General features: G+C 36.7%; 1 protein-coding gene across 1 annotated transcript; it reads right to left on the bottom strand.

Annotated features, from left to right (window-relative positions):
- Positions 1-1,078: 1,078 nt before the first annotated feature.
- Positions 1,079-4,601, bottom strand: Ubqln2 (ubiquilin 2). Its single transcript, XM_020181694.2, has one exon. The coding sequence runs from the start codon at positions 4,293-4,295 to the stop codon at positions 2,304-2,306; it is 1,992 nt and encodes a 663-aa protein (XP_020037283.1). The 5' UTR covers positions 4,296-4,601; the 3' UTR covers positions 1,079-2,303.
- Positions 4,602-19,397: the final 14,796 nt, after the last annotated feature.

Below are 19,397 nucleotides of genomic sequence, written 5' to 3'. Positions count from 1 at the left end.
AATAGCCAATATTTATCGCACAATGAAACTGATACCAAGTCTAGAATATATAGTATTTTGCAAATATATAGTATTTTGCCTGTCTCCCAGAGGAATGTTCTTTTCAGAAAACACAATTTAGAATTGCTGCAGCAAACATTCAGGTTAAAATGAGAAGTAAAACAAAAATGCCAGTGCCACCAGGATTATTTAGCACTGTTATAGATGGTTTAGTCCATGCAGTCAGTATCTGTTATAAATTTTAAAAACGAGAATATATAGCTTATCATTGATGTGATTGCTTACCAGGAAAACTCAAAAAGATCAATTGAACAGCTATTAAATTAATAGATTTTGATAAACTGCTAATTTGAAATAATTTCTGAAAATAATTCTCTTATATAACAAAAGTGACCACATAGGTAACATACTAGGAGCTCCTACTAGCAGTGTCAATGTGTTTCCTGTAAGTCTGTATTACCAAGGAATACAGTTATCACAAATTATATAGGACTTAAATAAAACCCTCTTGAAAGATAAAATAAAGCAACATACCATGTTTATGGAAATCAATACAATTCTGTAATTTAAAAATTTAAAAATCCTAATCAAATTCCTAATTTACTGCTTCGGGGAAAACCAAATAATTGAAATGTTTACATGATAAAATAAACATGTCAGAATCATCAGAAAATTCTGCATATACGTATACACACTATATATATGTACATGTACACACACAAACATATAAAATCGATAGGAGGACTCACACTCAACCTAACAGATATTAAGTCATATTTCTAACTCAGTAACTACAGGTTAATATACTAGGGCTACAATGTTCAGTGGATCTAAAGAGAATTCAAACACAGAACAAGTATGAATATGTATATTTCAAATGTGGGAGAGGACAAAAAATACCCAGTAACAATTGAATAACCCTTTGGGGAAAATAAGCTAGAGTCCCTAAATCCATCCATCCCAGATATGGCAAAATTTAATAAAACCATAAATGTGAATTATAGGCTATTTATATAATCTTGGGGTGGGATAACTCTTCTAAACATGACCCTATGGTCGGAAGGCAAAAAGGAAAAGATTTATCCATTTTTTATTTTTTTTATTTTTTTTAGTCATTTTTAATGCATTTTCCCTGTGCACAAGAGAAATAACTGATAAAGTCAAAAGATACACTTTCCTTTATACATAGCAGTTAAAAGTAATGCAAACATCACATGACACTTCCAGTAAAAGTTACATTTCCAATTACAAATCAAAATGCATATTAGGGTCTCTTTATGGGAGAAGCTGAGAAGGAAGTCTTAGGTAAAAAGCACTTTCCTGGCATTACTACACCGATCCTTCAGGCTGCACAAAGATTAAGATCATATACAGTCAATCTGCAAGTGTTGACACAATGTTACACTGTAAGTTTTCTGTACAATTAAATGTATACTTAGAGATACCAGGATAAACATTTCTACTATATTTTAACTGAACTTGCCTAGCCAACATTTTCACTGAGAAATTTATCAAATATGCTGTAAGATTCTACAAAATTGTGAGACATACCTAACTCCAGAAATATTTCTTATATTCTTTCTTATTTTGGTTACACATATTCTGCTCAAATTCTACGTAATACTTCTAGATGTACAGTTCCAATTGTGCTTACTGTACTGTGTACAAATAATAGCAAAACAATCAATGAATGGTATAAATCTTACAGCATTTTGCTAGCAAAAATACATGCCAAAGTCACAATAAGCAATATTGTACCACAAATTAGAGCTTCAAATAATTTGCTTCTGTTTTTAATATCTTCATTCTACATTAAATTACTATCATAGGCTAATGTTTAAAATGCAAATAAACTGGACATCTGTAGGACAAAACTTGTCACCCAACTGTGAAGGCTGATACCTGTTTCCAAAAATCACAACAAATGCAGAATAAAGAGAAGTGTTTGCATGCAACACCTTTGAGTGAAACAGCATTGATTCCCACCATTCAAAACAGAGAAGAAAACCAAAAGAAAAAGGAAGGGAAAAAGGAGAAGGAAGGAAACAAAGAGGGAGGGGAGAGGGTAGGCGGGAAGGGAGAGGGTGGGGGGTGAAAGGGTGGAGGGAGGGGCAGGAGGGAGGAGGAAAGGAAAGAAGGGAGGGAGGGACTCCACCTTAAAAATGCATCATATTAGATTTATAACTAGACAGATTTAAAAGAATCAAAATGAAAGAAAAGCACGATTTTGTGTGTGTGTGTTTAAAGATTTAAGAGCCATTATCAAAAATAAGATACATTTTTTTCAAGGTACAGAAATGTAATTACGATGGCTGGGAGCCCAGCAGCCTCTCAATGGCTGCATTGATGTCGCCTCCTGTTGCTATTAGGGCCTGCAAGTTTGCTTCACGGTTTAAGAACCCCATGGCGTTGAGCTGTTCCAGTTGCTGCTGAAATCTGACTTCTGGATTCGGCAGCTGTGGAGGATTTGCTCCAGCCAAAGCCTGCACCATTTGCTGAATGAATTGCTGGTTGGGTCCAGATTCTGATGTTGGACTGGTCGTTTCACTGGGTGCAGAGCTGGACACAGTGGGTGCAGTGGGGCCGCCAGAGCCGGTGGAGCCGGGAGAACTCGCAGGGCCAGTGGGTCCTATGGGCCCAATAGGGCCTATGGGGGTAAAAGGAACTATAGGACCTATAGGGCCTATGGGAGTGACAGGGCCTACAGGACCTAGGGCTGTTCCCAGCACCCCCACCCCCACACCTGGAGTGAAGCTTGGAATGAGGCCAGGTGCTTCAGTGGCTAATGTCTGTAGCCCCTGCTGTATCTGCATTAAAGCCTGCATTGCTCTTGGGTTTGACATGGCTGATATTGTGTCCGGATTCTGCATCTGCTGCAGGAAAGCCGGGAGCTGTGGACGCATCTGCTCCTGCAGCTGAGGATTTGCAGTAAACAGAGGGCTATTCAGCATCATCTGTGCAGCCAAATCTGGATTCTGGCTCAGGGACTGCATCATGCTTCTCATGTAGGGTGCAGACAGCATATTCTGAATGAGCTGAGGGTTTTCAGTTATCTGTTGCAGCAGGCTCTGCATTCCTGGGGTACTGAAGATGCTAGCGACATAATTAGCTGCAGCCACCGTATTGCCAGTAGTATTACTGGAGCTACTGCCAGACCCACTGCCACTGCTTGTGGTAGTGCTGGTGGTCGCAGAACTCTGAGTAGCCGGTGGTGGTGCCCAAGGATTGGGCAGTGGATCCCGATTTTCTGTGCGGGAAGGCTGAGTACCTTCCCCCGAGGAGGAACTGCTCCCCACCGAGGCAAAGGGATTACCCCCAAACTGCTCTTGTGCCGCATTCAGCATGGGTTCTTGAATGTCAGTGTACATGCGCCGTAGAGCATTGTAGCCACCTGGGATACTTTCGAGATTGCTGAGAGCCAGGTCTTGATTTCTCATCATCTCTTGCATCATGGCTGGATTCCTGGCGATTTCGAGAGTCTGCCTCATTATATCTGGGTTGTTGAGCAGGTGACTGATTTCTGGGTTTCTCTGAATCAATTGTTGCATCTGTGGATTGGCCATAATGAGCTGCCTCATCAGATCAGGATTCGAAAGCATGCTCTGAACAAAGGGATTTTCCATGATTTGGATCATCATCTCAGGGCTGGCCATGAGCTGCTGCTGCATCTGGTTCTGAAGCTCAGAGAAGTTGGTGGTGCTCAAACCCAGGCTGCTAAGGCCTGCAAGTCCTCCCAGGCTCCCCAACCCAAAGGGGTTGCTATTTGTGGAAATAGGTGTGGAGTTACTCCTGGGAGTCGATGCCGAGGTAGTAGTAGTTCCCGCGGCACTGCTAGGCTGTGTGGTGGTCTGGCCCTGGCCCTGGCCCTGGCCCTGGCTCTGGCCCTGGCCCTGGCCCTGGCCCTGGCCCTGGCCCTGGCCCTGGCTCTGGCCCTGGCCCTGGCCCTGGCTCTGGCCCTGGGTCTGGCCCTGAGGTCGGTTCTGGCTTTTGATGACAAGGTGAACAGTCAGTCCATCATGGATGCCGTGCTGGATCAAGGTATCTTGATCTTTTAAGATTTTTCCGGCAAAAATCAGCACTAGCTGATCGGTTTGGGATTTGAAGCGTTTAGAAATCGCTTCCTTAAACTGCTGGACCGAGCTATTCTCGGGCACCGCGAACTCCTCTTTCTCTTTGGGAGTCTTCACAGTGACTTTGATGATTTTGGGCTCAGCCGGGGCAGCGGCCGAGCCTTGGGCCGCAGCAGGGCTGCGGGAGGGGCGCGGGGGGCCGCTGCTCTCGCCGTTCTCAGCCATGGCGGCCGCGGTGACGCAGGCGGGCAGGAAAGGCGCTGGCGAGCGAGAGATAGAGCGAGGGAAAGAGGAAGGAAGGAGGCGCCGCAGCAGCAGACTAGGCCGGGCCGGGCGAGCAGCGCGGAGCACCGTACCTCTGTGATGAAGACTGTGGTTCCTTGGTCCTCTGGTGGAGACTGGCTTCGGCGTAGGCCGCGGGCTAAGGTGTCGGAGCTCAGGTCTCTGGGCCTTCTCCTCCGCCGCCTTGTGATCTGACCGCGCGCACTCCCAGCAACTCCCGCAGCCGCTCCGCCCGCTCCTCCCCGCCCCTTCCCCTCCCCCAGCTTCGCGCTCGCCTCCCCGCCCCCTCTGCTGACGCGGCGCCAGGCCCTGATTGATAGATTTGACTGGGTCAAAATTAAAAACTTCTGCACTGAAAAAAGGGGGGGCGATGGGGGAGAAACAAACAAAGAGAGAGAAGAGAAGGGACGAGACTAGCGAAGACCCCAGAAAAGAGGAAAGGCAAGGGAGGGAGGGAGGGAGCGAGGAAGAGGGATAAGGAACCAGCTTCTTTAGACGATATTGAAAAACCTATGGAGAATATCTATTAGCAATCTGTAAGACAGTGAAAGGATGAAAGCCTGAATCTAACCGATCCCATGTAAAAAACGAAAAATGAATAATAAAGAACTCTGACAAAGCAAAAAGGAAAGGGGAACACCCCCCAATGGGGGAAGGAAAAAAGGGCAGGAGATTGCATTTTACAAAGGAAGTGTAAATGGCCAATGAGCTTATAAAAAGACGATTAAACTCTCTAATAATCAAAGAAATTCCAATTAAAACAATGAGATTTTACTTTCGGTTTATCGTATTGACAAAGATGAAAAATAATGATAAACCTTGTTGACAGAAAGGAGAGAAAATTGCACTCTCATGCTAGTTGAAATGTAAATTGTTATAATCATAAGGTAATTTGAAAATACAAATTAACATTTTAAATATTTCCATCTTTATTTAGAAATATCTCATCTGCGGTCTTTACCTAAGAAAATGACCAGATAACGATGCAAAATTGCATATGCATAAGCTGCATATACACCAACATTTAAGAACTAACATTTAAACATTTTAAATGTGTGCTTACATGGTATTACCCAAGCATGTTATACTACCATACAATAAAATAATATGCACTTATGTTTAAAAGATGGGTTGTTAATTTATATAATATAAAGTATCTTCAAAGGTATACATGAAATACACTGCAGTTGTAGGGAAATCATGGAATATATTTAATTTTGGCTCTATATACTTCTGCACAAATGAGAACGATACGAGGATGCACATTTCAAAATAAAAATAAGTATATATTTTTTATTTAAAAACTAACTTTCGAACAACTTGTGTAGACTTATGTACATGTGTAGAAAATAAATCAAGAAGGCTATCCACAACTATGATAATGGTGGTTATTAGTGCTGAAATGATGGAAAATTCTTTTCTATTTTTATAAGATTTTGAATTTTCATATGCTTTTTATTAGTGTACACTGTATTTATAATTAAATGTAATAATTAAGATTAAATAAATAATGTAAGTATAGAAATATATTTGGGGAAGTAAGTATAGGTAGAAATTGACAGGCACACACAATAGTAGTGGCAGGCATTAATATGCTTACCTATTTCATTACTGATTGAGAGAAATTTTAAAAAAGTAACAGCACTGATAAAGGGAACATGAATTATAGAAGAAAGAATATCAAAATTATGCATATATTTCTAATTCTGATTTAACCCATACAAAAATCATTTTCCCATCCAATACCCAGGCATAATTTACCAGCATTTCAAAGTCATTAAGTCACAGAACCTCAATAAATCTCAAGGTAAGGAAAAAATACAGGCATGTGACATCCATCAATTAATATAGTAATATGTTATGATTATATATAGTATGGTTAATATCATTAATATTAAACAGTTTTAAATGAACTTCTTTTAAATATATTTATATGTATAGATCTCTAAACCTAATTAATTAGTATATGCCAAACATCATCCTATAACATTTATACGTGCATTCATATGTATGTGAAATATTTTACTAGAAATATGCCAGAGAGGTTCAGGGTACAACTCAGTAGTGGAGGACTTGCCTAGCAAATGTGAGGACCTAGACTCAATTCCCACCACAGCCCCCAAAACAAAACAGAAATATATCAGAAGGAGTCATACCAAACTTGTACACAAGAGGAAGAGGAAATGAAATAGGACTCAGGGTAGTGACTAAAGGCAGCTTGAGTTAAATCTGTAAAAATATGTTCTAGCTTTAAAATTGAAGCAAATATGACAAAATATCAGCAATAGTTAATTCTAGATGGTGGAAATTCATATTCATATATGTTATAATATTGTTATATTTTGATTTTCTCAAAACATAAAAAAACACAGTTCATACCTTAATTTCAATAGAATAACGGTAGATATTAATGATGAAAGTGTGAGGGAAAAACTCAACCAAGCACATTTGAGACAGAGTACAAATCAAAACTCTTATTAGAATGAATTTACAAAAATATAATAAGAAGAATATATACCTCAATAATTACCATAGGATTTCTAGGCCCCAACAAGTTCTTGCGACCACATACAGGAAATCAAGTCCTAGAGTGCTCAATTGGAGGCCCCAAGTTTAATCCCAATACCACAAAAAGATAAACAAATAAATAAACAAACAAACAGATATCTAGGCCCCAACCCAAAGGAACTGAAATAAGTGATATATATGAGAATCTGCATTCTTATCAGCCTGCAAATTAATAATATTTGATATATGGGGTATTGTGTAGATGAATTCAGAGTCAAGTTTCTACATGCAAAGACTTTAAACACCAAACAATAGTGAAAATAAGTGAATTAGGCATTCAAATAAGGAGGACAACAGAAAAAAATAAAATAAAATGAAAGAAAGAGGTGTCAGCTACAAATGATAAAAATAAATATTAATGAACAAGTAAGAAAAGCAAAATTTGTTAAGTAAATCTAAGTTCTTTTAAGAAACAAGCCAAATAGATAAAACATTACCAGCTCAGTGGTTCTCTTAACTTACAATTCCCTCACCAAGGCACACTCCCTTTTTCCCCTTCCTGGAACTTTCCATAAATACATGTCTTTGAGTTGTCTTATCTTAAAAATCTTGTTTTTATATTTTATTCCAAAATATAATGTAAATTTATATTTTAAACTACATATGATAAAATAAAATTAACATTCCAGTAATTCAATTTAGGTGCCTTCATTAGCATTAAGTAACTGAAACCTAAGGAGAGAACAAGACAAATACATTAAAACCAGTAGTGTGTGAGTACATTTAATCACATATAAAGGGGATAGTTTTGGAAATCATGAGAAAACACATTGTACCAATCTTGACTAATAACAAAGAAAAACTAATGACTGTACTACCTTTCTGGGAAATAGTCGTACCTAAAATTTACTCAGAAAAAGTAGCAAAACCTTAACAGAGTATGTAAGAGACATATAAGGAAATGAAGAAATTAAATAATCAGCTATTTTATAAATCAGTTTTATTGTCCAAGATGGTAGCTGAGCTTGTTTTTCCCTCCTCTCTACCAAATCTTATTAAAGTGACAGAAACAACATCAGAAAAATAACAAAGCCCTAGTAGTGTTGGAAAGATAAGAAAAAAAATGCCATGAATGAATTTTCATCTTAAATACCAAAATAAATTCTACATGAAAGGTGAAATTATAAAATTCGCAGAAAAATATTAAAACATGTATTTCTATAACATCATAATGGCAACAAACTTTCTAAAGCAATGAAGAAAAACTATAAATGGAAAGATTGATAGATTTCATTAAATAATTTTAAACTTTTATATGTGAAGAAAACAATAAAAATTAAAAATTACAGGCAATCTAAAAATCACTACTGGATACAGTCAGAACTAGAGAAACAGAAATATAACATAATGGCAAGAGCACAGATTTGAGCCAAGCAGACTGGGATTACAAACCCAGCTTGATCATTTATGGCTGTGTGACCTTCAAGCAGTTCGTTCATTTCTTTGAATCTCAATTTCTTTACCAGGAAAAATGAGACTAACATGCATGTTCTTCAATGTTGTATTAGTTAGTTACAGGTAGTAAGTACATGAGAAAGACAATAATTGCTCTGACACACCCCCCTCTCTGAAAGCAAAGTAAATGAAATTAATTTATTCTTGGTAAATTCAATTTTAAAATGAAGAACAAAAAAATGCCAACACAAAAACAGTAACAGATAAGAGCAAATATATTAGCACACATGTATTCTGTTCTGGAGCTATACTTTCAAATTAAATATTAGTCTTTCAAATTTCATGCTCCATATACTCTAATAATTTTTCCCTTTTCATTTAGTTTGCTTATAAATAAATAATTATAAATTAGTCTTTCTTGAATGCACAGAAATTCTAGTGGTATTATACCCACTTTAATCCTCTAGGACATAAGTTACACACTGGCAACTTACGGGCTATCTTGCCTGCCAACACCTAAAACTGACAAATTTCTCAAACAAATTTCCTGATTTCCAGCTTCTCTTTCAAAAGTAGATGATCAGGCTACCTTCATACTCTTGAAGGCCTATAATTTGAGTGACACTGAATAATAGCTGCATTCTTTAGATAAGGCATGTGTTCTGATTTGCCAGTTTCCTCCAGGTCCACTTTATTTTCTTATCTAGCTGGGCCCCTAAACATGGTAATTTTTTTTTTTTGACAGTGCTAGGGTTGGAACTTAGGGGCTCCAGCATGCTAGGCAGGCACTCTACTACTTAAGCCACATCTCAGCCCTTTTTTGTGTTGAGTATTTTCAAGATAGGATCTTGTGATCTTTCTCTGGCCTGCCCTTGAACTGTGATCCAACTGATCTCTGCCTCCTGAGTAGCTAGTATTATAGAAATGAGCCACCATTGAGGAGAAGCTTGAGCTTTCCCTTTCTTTGCTCCATCTCCTGAAGCCCTGAAGCCTTGGGGTGAGTTGGAAAAGCCAAAAACATAATGTTTTTAGAGGGTAGAGTCATTCGTTCTAAGGGCAAATCTGCATAGGAGCAAATGCTCTCTTTCCCTTGATGATGATGGTGACTATAATTGATGATAGAAGCTAATATTTTTCCTTCAGTGTATCTTTTCATGACTTTTCTCATCAGAGTTTTATGACCTTGAGGGACTTCCAATTGAAAAACAGACCTTGAGAAATATATGAAATGAATGTCTACCTCATCATGCTATGAGAAATAGGATTTTATATTATAAACCATGGCATAAATTACATGTTGTGGGTGCCTTCAAAAGAATTTAGAACAAAATTCCTTCAAGATTTATAAAATCATCAGATAGAATTAAAAATAAGTAATATCGAGGGCTGGTATGGGAAAAGCAGGAGAGTAGGTATTTCATAGGAAGGTAGAAGTGAGTAGAACAATTGCTATTTTCAATCTAATTCAGACCAATAAGGTAGAAATGATTGAAAAAGTAGAAGTGTCAGGAGAAGTTGCGCCTATCATTTTAGAGATCATCAAGGTCTAATATTTTAAAGAATAGAATGGTGGCCTTATGGGATTTTGTAACCAAAAAATACTCCATGGCAGGGTATCAGTTACTGGTACCTGTAATCCTAGCTACTCAGGAGGCAAAGATTAGCAGGATCATGGTTCAAAGGGAGCGCAGGCAGGCAAATAGTTCTCAAGATCCTATCTCAAAAATACCCAACACACAAACACAAACCCACACAAAATAGAGCTGCTGGAGTGGCTCAAGTGGTAGAGTACCTGCCTAGTAAACATGAAGCCTTGAATTCAAACCCCAGTGTCACCAAAAAAATTTATTGTGGGGATGGAGGTGTGGCTCCAGTGGTAGAGCACTTTGAAGCACAAAGCTCTGGGTTTGATCCTCAGCACCACAAACAAAATGCTCTGAGACTGCTACAAATAATTGCTTAAAGCAGATGTTAAGTTTCTGGGACAGCCCTATGAAGCCTATTTAACTTAAATGTGGTTAAAAGTCAACATTAGCTGTATTATAGTCAAATGGAAATGTGTCATTTCAAGTTTCAAATACACCTGACAGCAATGAGAGTAGGTGAAAATTCCCAAGATTCTAATATCAGTGGAAAAGTCAAAAAAAGGAGGTACTTGAGAATCATCAAAAAACAACAGGGAAATAAAGGGAGCTGAAATATAGTTGAATTATAAAACACATCTCTTTAAGGTGACTGACTTCAGAAGACAATGAGGTAAATAAGAAGGCTGTCATTTATTTTTACATAGCTTGATGTTTTCAGTTTGGCATCTGCAGATGGCGCCTGCTAGTGAATTATGATGTTGCACTTCAGTTTCATTAAATTTTGAAAATACCCAGATACCAATCTAAGAAGAATGCGATGGATATGGGAAAAAGTCTTGCAGTGTGTAGATGGTGAAGGATAAAACAGATATACTAGAATTAGGAAAGTTCAGACACTTCTGTTGATGGTAAGCCAGTTGGGAGAATCACTGTGGAAGTGGTACCAGTATCATCTAAGGCAATCATTTCCAAAGCCAACTTTGTATATACACAGTCTTTTCAAACAGTAGGAAGAGAGTTTTAAAGGAACCAATTTCCAGATATTCAATTTCCATATATCTTTCCTAAAATTGAACAGTTAGAAAATACCCTAAGACCACGACATCCCCTTTTGCAATTTTCCTTTCTTTACTTTACAAAATAAAGACATACTTGTGTCACATACCCGGGATTTTGCTATGGTACATTTCCCCACTGCCTTTGGTTATAAGAACCTTGGACAAAAATCCAATAGGCATTTTTTTTCCTTTTTTTTATTCATATGTGCATACAAGGCTTGGATCATTTCTCCCCCCTGCCCCCACCCCCTCCCTTACCACCCACTCCGCCCCCTCTCTCCCCCCACCCCCTCAATACCCAGCAGAAACTATTTTGCCCTTATTTCTAATTTTGTTGTAGAGAGAGTATAAGCAATAATAGGAAGGAACAAGGGTTTTTGCTGGTTGAGATAAGGATAGCTATACAGGGCATTGACTCACATTGATTTCCTGTGCGTGGGTGTTACCTTCTAGGTTAATTCTTTTTGATCTAACCTTTTCTCTAGTTCCTGTTCCCCTTTTCCTATTGGCCTCAGTTGCTTTTAAGGTATCTGCTTTAGTTTCTCTAGGCAATTTGAAATATGTAATGGTATCCATACTGAGAAACTGAGTGACTCTATTAATCTTTACAAGTTGTGATTTTCAAGGGACAAAGTTGAAGGAGGACCTAATTGAATTGTTGGTAGATCATTAAAATAATTTATTAAGGTAGATCATTATGTTGTTTTTGCATATTATTTGGAAGGAAGTCAAAGATGGAGGGAAATTACTATAACATTGACATTTAGATTCTTATTACTTATTAACAGATTTCATTGCTTACATTTATAAAAATAAGAAAGGAAAACACCAGCAATGAGTAGTATCCATGTTGGGATAATCTAATAAGAAAAAGTTTCCAAATGAATTTCCAATTAATTTTTATTTTTATATTTAATATTTTATCAAAGATGACAATATATTTATGTTTTTCAATCAAGTGTGCACTAACAATAATTATAATGCAGAATAATTTAGACCTTAAAATTAATTTTAATTTATTTAATAGTTATAGTCAAGAAGTATGGATAGAATGATCAATGAAAGGCTTTTAAAAGATTTATTGGCATATAATGGTTGTATAAGGGGATACATCATGATATTTACATATGTGTTTACAATATATCTTAGTTAGATTCACCCCCTTCATTGTTGTCTATGTTCCCTCTTCCCCCCTTTCTTAGAACAATTTCAGCTGGAATGAAGGGCTTTTATAAAAAATAAAAGCATATAAAATTAGAACAAAAATTCTGGAAAAGGAGAAAATAAATGTAAATAAACATCAAAGGAAAAAAGGAACAATATTAAATTTCCAACTTTTAAAAAGTCTACTAATGTATTTTAAAGACAAATGAGCTGGAGGCATGCCTCAAGTGTTAAAGCTCCTGCCTATCAAACATGAGGCTAGTACTGCCTAAAAATAAAATAAAATAATAGAGACAAATGAGTGACTCTCAAATTGCTACAGTAGGTAAAGCCTACTGGTTATAGTTAAGAGAGCAGCATAATAGCTTATTTCAACATGTTAATATTCATACTATCTCACAAGTTACATTGCAATTGCAATTCTTGAAATTTTATAAATAAGTGGCAAACTTTACATATCAACTTAAATATGTGCCAGGAAATATGTAGTTGTTTAAAATTCTTTTAGGTGTTACATAAATTTAAAAAAAAAAACCTCGCTGGCTATACTGCTCTGCTTTGCAGATCTAAATGCTCATTCATGCCAGAATCCAGAATATTTCAGGACCTGAGAGACTGACTGAACTAAAGAAAAAGAAGACAAAAGAACACCAATTTCTTCATTCCAAATGAGAAACAGTATTGTGATACCTATTAGAAGTATTCATGTCTATGCATTTCAGCACATTTTTCCCCTGAAAAACTAAAGCTAAATGAAAATTAGAACTACAAAATAAAAGCTATTTGATTGCCCATTGAATGTAAACTGTAAGACAAGCACATCATTAATCAGAGTAGGCACCAACAAAATCATCAGAACAATGTGAGATGGGATGTAACAGGGTGGTCATTAAGTAAACAATGACCACAAGTTTAAGGACATAATCCGTGCTGCTTTCGGATCTTCTGACAGATATGGTCTTGCTTACAGAGTTGGAAATACTGGAAATTGAATGGCTAAGACACCTTTATTCATTGGGTATTGCCAATGTTTACTTTGGGAGCACACTTTTCCCTAAGCTTTTGTGGCTCATTCTTTCTTAAAATGCTAATCAAGTCACAGTACATTTATGCCTCAGGGACCTGAGAGTCCTTCTGTCTTCTCAGATAATTTTGTATCTTTGATTAATGATGTGCTGGTCCTATAATTTCATTCTCAAAAGGCAATCAAATGGCTCTCATTTCTAGTTCTTGAGGTGGGAATCAGTGGAAACGATCCTTATTAAAGTCTCTTACTTATAATGCTGTTCAGGAAGAACAATATCAATGAAATAAGCCAGTACAGGTTTTTTCCAGTTGAAATTAATAAATTGGTAGCATATTATCTTGTGAGAAGTTCTTTGGGTTGTGATGCCAGATGGAAGTCATACACATACACTTACCACATGCAGGTGAGATTTTAGTATATGATTTAACAGTAAATATTATTTCAAAATATACAGAAATAATCTGACAGAAAAGCTGGTAATAAAATTTTGAAGACAAATTGGAGAGGGGATAAATTTGGCTGCATGGAGAAAAAGTGTAAAGGACTAAAAACAGAATATTGAAAAAAGCAAGCTTCTGTGAAGAAATAGAGCCAAGGACATTAAATCAAAAGAAATATATTAGATGATGATAAAACACACAGAAAAGGATGGGGCATGGATACCAAGAGTTATAAAATGGAGGATGAGAAAAACAATATTTGAATGGTAGTACCACTGTAAGTGTGTTTTGAAATGAGATTCAAATCCTCTTCAGAAGATAGAAAGTACAGGGCATGGAGTGTGATGTATGCACAATAGACTCTAGATTTAGAGATTCATTTAGGAAACTGAGAGAAGAATATATGGGTTTAATACAAATAAGTTACAAAATTTGGTACCAAACTTGTAATTAGGAAAAGAAAAAATTCATTCTTGCTTGTTGCTGGGTTTTTTAAACTTTCCTATTGTTTTTGATCAACAGATAAAAAATAAGAATAGAAAACATACATATGAGTGATATTTGATGTACTTAAGGAAGGATAGAGTCTATTTTCTGAATAGTATGCTTCATAAAATAAGACATTAACGGGGGGGTGAAAAAGCTAATGTAGACCTTTAGCTACCCATCTGAACAAGGGGAAGTCAAGTTATTCTTGAGAGGAAATTTCATGTTGTAGAGTAAAGAAATGAAGACAATAAATGAGAGAAGGCCCTTGAATGAGAGGAGACACTTGATGATGGGGTCAAGTGAATTGGTTGTAGGAGAAAGAGAGTACTTTAATAAATAAAAATTCTTCCCAGAGCCAGAAATTTGTGAGAATGAGTATATACTGTGAGAGAATTACCATCATAATTTCTTTCTTGTTTTCTTGCAGTACTGATGATTAGACCCAGGGCCTTGCACATGCTAGGCAAGTGCTATACCACTGAGGTTACTTGTCCAGCCTTATAATTCCTTTTTAGAAATTAGGTAAGTAACAATTTTATAGGTATTAGTGAATTCAAACCTTAGAGTCTTCCCCCTGTATCTGTACTTCCATCATTTTGGAAACATTGTGCATCACTTCCTAGAAGACATTTATGACTATCCATGTAGGGTCTTGAAAATCTGTCTGGTAAGGACAAGTGTTTAATGGGAGCAGAGGCATTATGGGAGTAGTTATGATGCTTTTGTGATCATTAGCTAAGAGGGTGGCAATTAATTCATTGCATTCTCACAAGTAGGTACTAACAGGTACTCATTATTCTCATTTGATAAATGAGAAAAATGAGGTGTAGAGCTGTTAATCCACTTGCCAAAGGTCACACATACAGTTACTATCAGAGCTAAGATTGAAGCATAGTCAGTTTGAGTGGAATGAGTAGGGAGATAGGTATATGACAAATAGATGATAGATAGATAGATGATAGATAGATAGATAGATAGATGGATAGATAGATAGACAGATTTGATACAGATATATAGTGATAATTATCTATCTATCTATCTATCTATCTATAATTTAAATCTAGTGGCAATTGACTAGAATAGCCACTACACAGTAGTCAAAAAATTAGGAACATTAGCCTAAAGAAGATATAAATTCATACCCAGCTATGTAGTTATTTCTAAAGGAATAATTTTATTTTTTTTTCTTTTATTATTCATTTGTGCATACAAGGCTTGGGTCATTTCTCCCCCTGCCCCCACCCCCTCCCTTTCCACCTACTCCGCCCCCTCCCTCTCCCCACCCCCTCAATACCCAGCAGAAACTATTTTGCCCTTATTTCTAATTTTGTTGTAGAGAGAGTATAAGCAATAATAGGAAAGAACAAGGGTTTTTGCTGGTTGAGATAAGGATAGCTATACAGGGCATTGACTCACATTGATTTCCTGTGCGTGGGTGTTACCTTCTAGGTTAATTCTTTTTGATCTAACCTTTTCTCTAGTTCCTGGTCCCCTTTTCCTATTGGCCTCAGTTGCTTTTAAGGTATCTGCTTTAGTTTCTCTGCATTAAGGGCAACAAATGCTAGCTAATTTTTTAGGTGTCTTACCTATCCTCTCCCCTCCCTTGTGTGCTCTCGCTTTTATCATGTGCTCAAAGTCCAATCTCATTGTTGTGTTTGCCCTTGATCTAATGTCCACATATGAGGGAGAACATACGATTTTTGGTCTTTTGGGCCAGGCTAACCTCACTCAGAATGATGTTCTCCAATTCCATCCATTTACCAGCGAATGATAACATTTTGTTCTTCTTCATGGCTGCATAAAATTCCATTGTGTATAGATACCACATTTTCTTAACCATTCGTCAGTGGTGGGGCATCTTGGCTGTTTCCATAACTTGGCTATTGTGAATAGTGCCACAATAAACATGGGTGCGCAGGTGCCTCTGGAATAACGTGTGTCACAGTCTTTTGGGTATTTCCCCAAGAGTGGTATTGCTGGATCAAATGGTAGATCAATGTCTAGCTTTTTAAGTAGCCTCCAAGTTTTTTTTCCAGAGTGGTTGTACTAGTTTACATTCCCACCAACAGTGTAAGAGGGTTCCTTTTTCCCCGCATCCTTGCCAACACCTGGTGGTGGTGGTGTTGCTAATGATGGCTATTCTAACAGGGGTGAGGTGGAATCTTAGCGTGGTTTTAATTTGTATTTCCTTTATTGCTAGAGATAAAGGAATAATTTTAAAGTAAATGTATTGAACTATAATGTATGTGTACATATATGTATACATATATATATATAGTTTATATCATGTGTGTAGAGCTCAATGAGCACATCAGTGTAGACAACACCCACATCAAGAATATAAGTCACCTTTAGGTGACTCAAAGAATAGGTGACCTTTAGGTTCTTTTCTAGTCACAATCCTCTTCAAAGTGAAACTCCATCATAATTTCTTTGTGTCTGTGGGGATGTGCATGGTATTGGGGTTTAAACTTGGGGTATTGTGCTTATTAGGCAGGGACTCTACTACTTTAGCCTTTCCTCCTTCATACTTTCTAACACAATAGATTAGGTTTTACCCGTTCTTGAACTTTACATAAATGTTATCAATAATTCATTATGTATTCTTAGTGTCTGCCTTCTTTTGCTCAACTTTATGTTTGTAGGATTCATCCACATTATTCTGTATAGCAGTAGTTCTTTCATTATCATTGCCCTAAAGGAATATTTTTTTAAATTTTTCTAAAAATTACACAGGTAACTATATATGTACACCAAAAATCACAGGACAAATTATATATAACCAGTCAATTATCAGTAGAGCATAATAGGGAAACCCCAGTTTTGAAATCAAGTAAATGGAGTTTAAATATTGATCTTTCATAAATTGGCATTACATTTTGGACTACCCATTTAATAACTCTGTGCTTCAGTTTCTTCAAATGAAAAATGGGGATATTATTTGTCTCAAGATTGTGTTATGGTAGAATGAGATTGTCTCCAACTTACCATGGCTCAACAATTTTTTACTTCATAATGATGCAAAAGCAATAAGCATTCAGTCAGATCTGAATTTTACATTTTGAATTTTTATCTTTTCCTAGGACAGTGATTTGTGGTACCATAATCACTCATGAAGATGGGCAGCTGCAGTGAGCTCCAACTCCCAGTCAGTCACATGATCATGAGGGTGAACAACCTCTATATTCTATATTCTATAGAGTACCCTGTTGCTAAGCCGTGATGGTTGGTAGGTTAGGTATATTAGATGCATTTTCAATATATCTTTGACTTATGATGGGCTGGATTTATGTCCTCATATGCCCATCATAAATTGAGGAGCATCTGTATGTAAAGCAACAGGTCCAGAGGCTTGTAGATGATTATTAAATTGATTAGTCATTGATATAATTATTATACCTAAGTCTCAAATGCTCAAGCTGTCATCTAGGGTCACCTGTTTGATAGTAAAATAAAAACTCTTTTAAAAATACAATTATCAGTTAATACAGTATGTTTGATGTAGTTTCTGCACCTTCCATGTTCTGGATAGCAAAAATTCTCTCATTTCTCTGAGGTGCTTAGAAATTGTTGGGGTCCATTAACAAAATCTCGGGGTGGGGGGCAGAAAGTTCTCTTATCATTGTTTCTTTTCTTTCTGTCAATAATATAAGTTAATAAAAAATCACATTTTGTATTATCTGGTTGACTTACTAAGTCTGGGAATGAAAGGAAAAGAAAAGAAACAGAGGGAAGAAGAAGAAAGAGAACACAAAGCCCAGAATTGAGTACATGAGTTCTACAAGAAGAGGAGATTCCAGCAGAGTCTGAGGAGTAGCCAAGGTGACAGGAAGAAAATCAGGAACGTGTGGTATCACCGAAACCAAGAAAGGAGATTGATTGAGTAAGAGAGATGAGACATTGTAATGAATAAGTATTTAAGATGAAGGAAGAAAAACATTAATATATTTGGCAACATCAGTGACCTTGCCAAGAGCAGTTTGAGTGGAGTGGTTAGGAAGAAATCTGGATTGGAGTGAATTGCAGAGTGAAAGGGTAGCAACAAAGTGGATAAATGCGTGGAACAGCACTCTAAAACTTAAATAAAAAGAATGACCACTGAAGAGTTCATGCAGTTAAAATAAAAACAGTTATTTTTTGGTAAGATAGGAAATGTTAAATCATCTTTGAAGGCTAGTGATAATGATATATGTGAGAGAAGAACAAAAAATGACTTAGGAAAAGGGAGGTAAGTTATTGGAGTAAAATCCTTGAGAAGAAGAGAGTATCCAGAATCTAAATGAGATTGGTTTTTGAAAGGATCAGGGACCACAGATAGGTGTGCAGGGGGTTAGAAATTCAATTTGGGGGAGAAAAGGAAGTTTTGGTTGTTTTTATTTTTAGTGAAATCTGAGGTAGACTTTGTTGAGAATGAGGATAAAGGTGAATAGGATCTTTGAGAAGAGTGGGCAAGCTGCCTTACTGGGGAACTTAGTGGAATACTAGGCAATGTTGAATGCCAATTTGAGGGTTGTGGTCATGAATTTTAGGGCAACCAGGTAGCTTACAGTGTGACTTTGTTTTGTTAAGTAGGACATAAATTCCACTTAGTCATGGCATGTTATTCCTTTAATTTATTCCTGGATTTTCTTTTTTAGCATTAATAATAATTTTTATCCCCATGAAGTATAAATATTTTAACTTTAATATTTATCTCCAAATATATTTCCACATTATATCTAAATGTATTTCCAAATGAAGTATTGAACATAAAAGACTTCCTTTATGCATCATACCTTGATTTGGAGAAAGTGGGTGATTTATATAGTTTTATCTCATGTCTTGAACTTACATTTTCTTGATCTAATACCAACAACATTGTTTCAATAAGTGCTACCTATCAGTGTTAGTTGTCTCCCATGTTATTGAAGAGTAAACAATAGGAGACTTTGTTGAGATACATTAATAAGATGTTAAAGATTCCCAGAAAGTAAGAGAGTTGTAGATAAATAGAACTTCTGCAATGTTTATGTATATGTGGCACCTTGATTATATGTAGGTATACTTAAGTGAGTAACTGATGGAGATGGAAAAATGAGGTATAAAAAAGCAAAAGACAATTTTGGGAGGCTGATGTTAGGGAAAGTTGTTTAGCAGTTTACAAGAATAAAGGAGTTGGTAAAGAAGAGAGGCCCAAATACATAGCTCATAGTGCCCTAAAAGCCAATGATAAGGATCCAAGTTGAAAGGGTAAGAGCTTATGGCCTTGGTATGCAAAGTGAAACCTTGAAAGGTAAAGTCTGGCAATATATCTAGGCCTGTACAATTAGGTAAAATTT

The sequence above is a fragment of the Castor canadensis genome, chromosome X (assembly GCF_047511655.1).
Source record: "Castor canadensis chromosome X, mCasCan1.hap1v2, whole genome shotgun sequence".
Lineage (NCBI taxonomy): Eukaryota > Metazoa > Chordata > Mammalia > Rodentia > Castoridae > Castor > Castor canadensis.
This window is presented reverse-complemented; position numbering and strand designations above follow the sequence as displayed.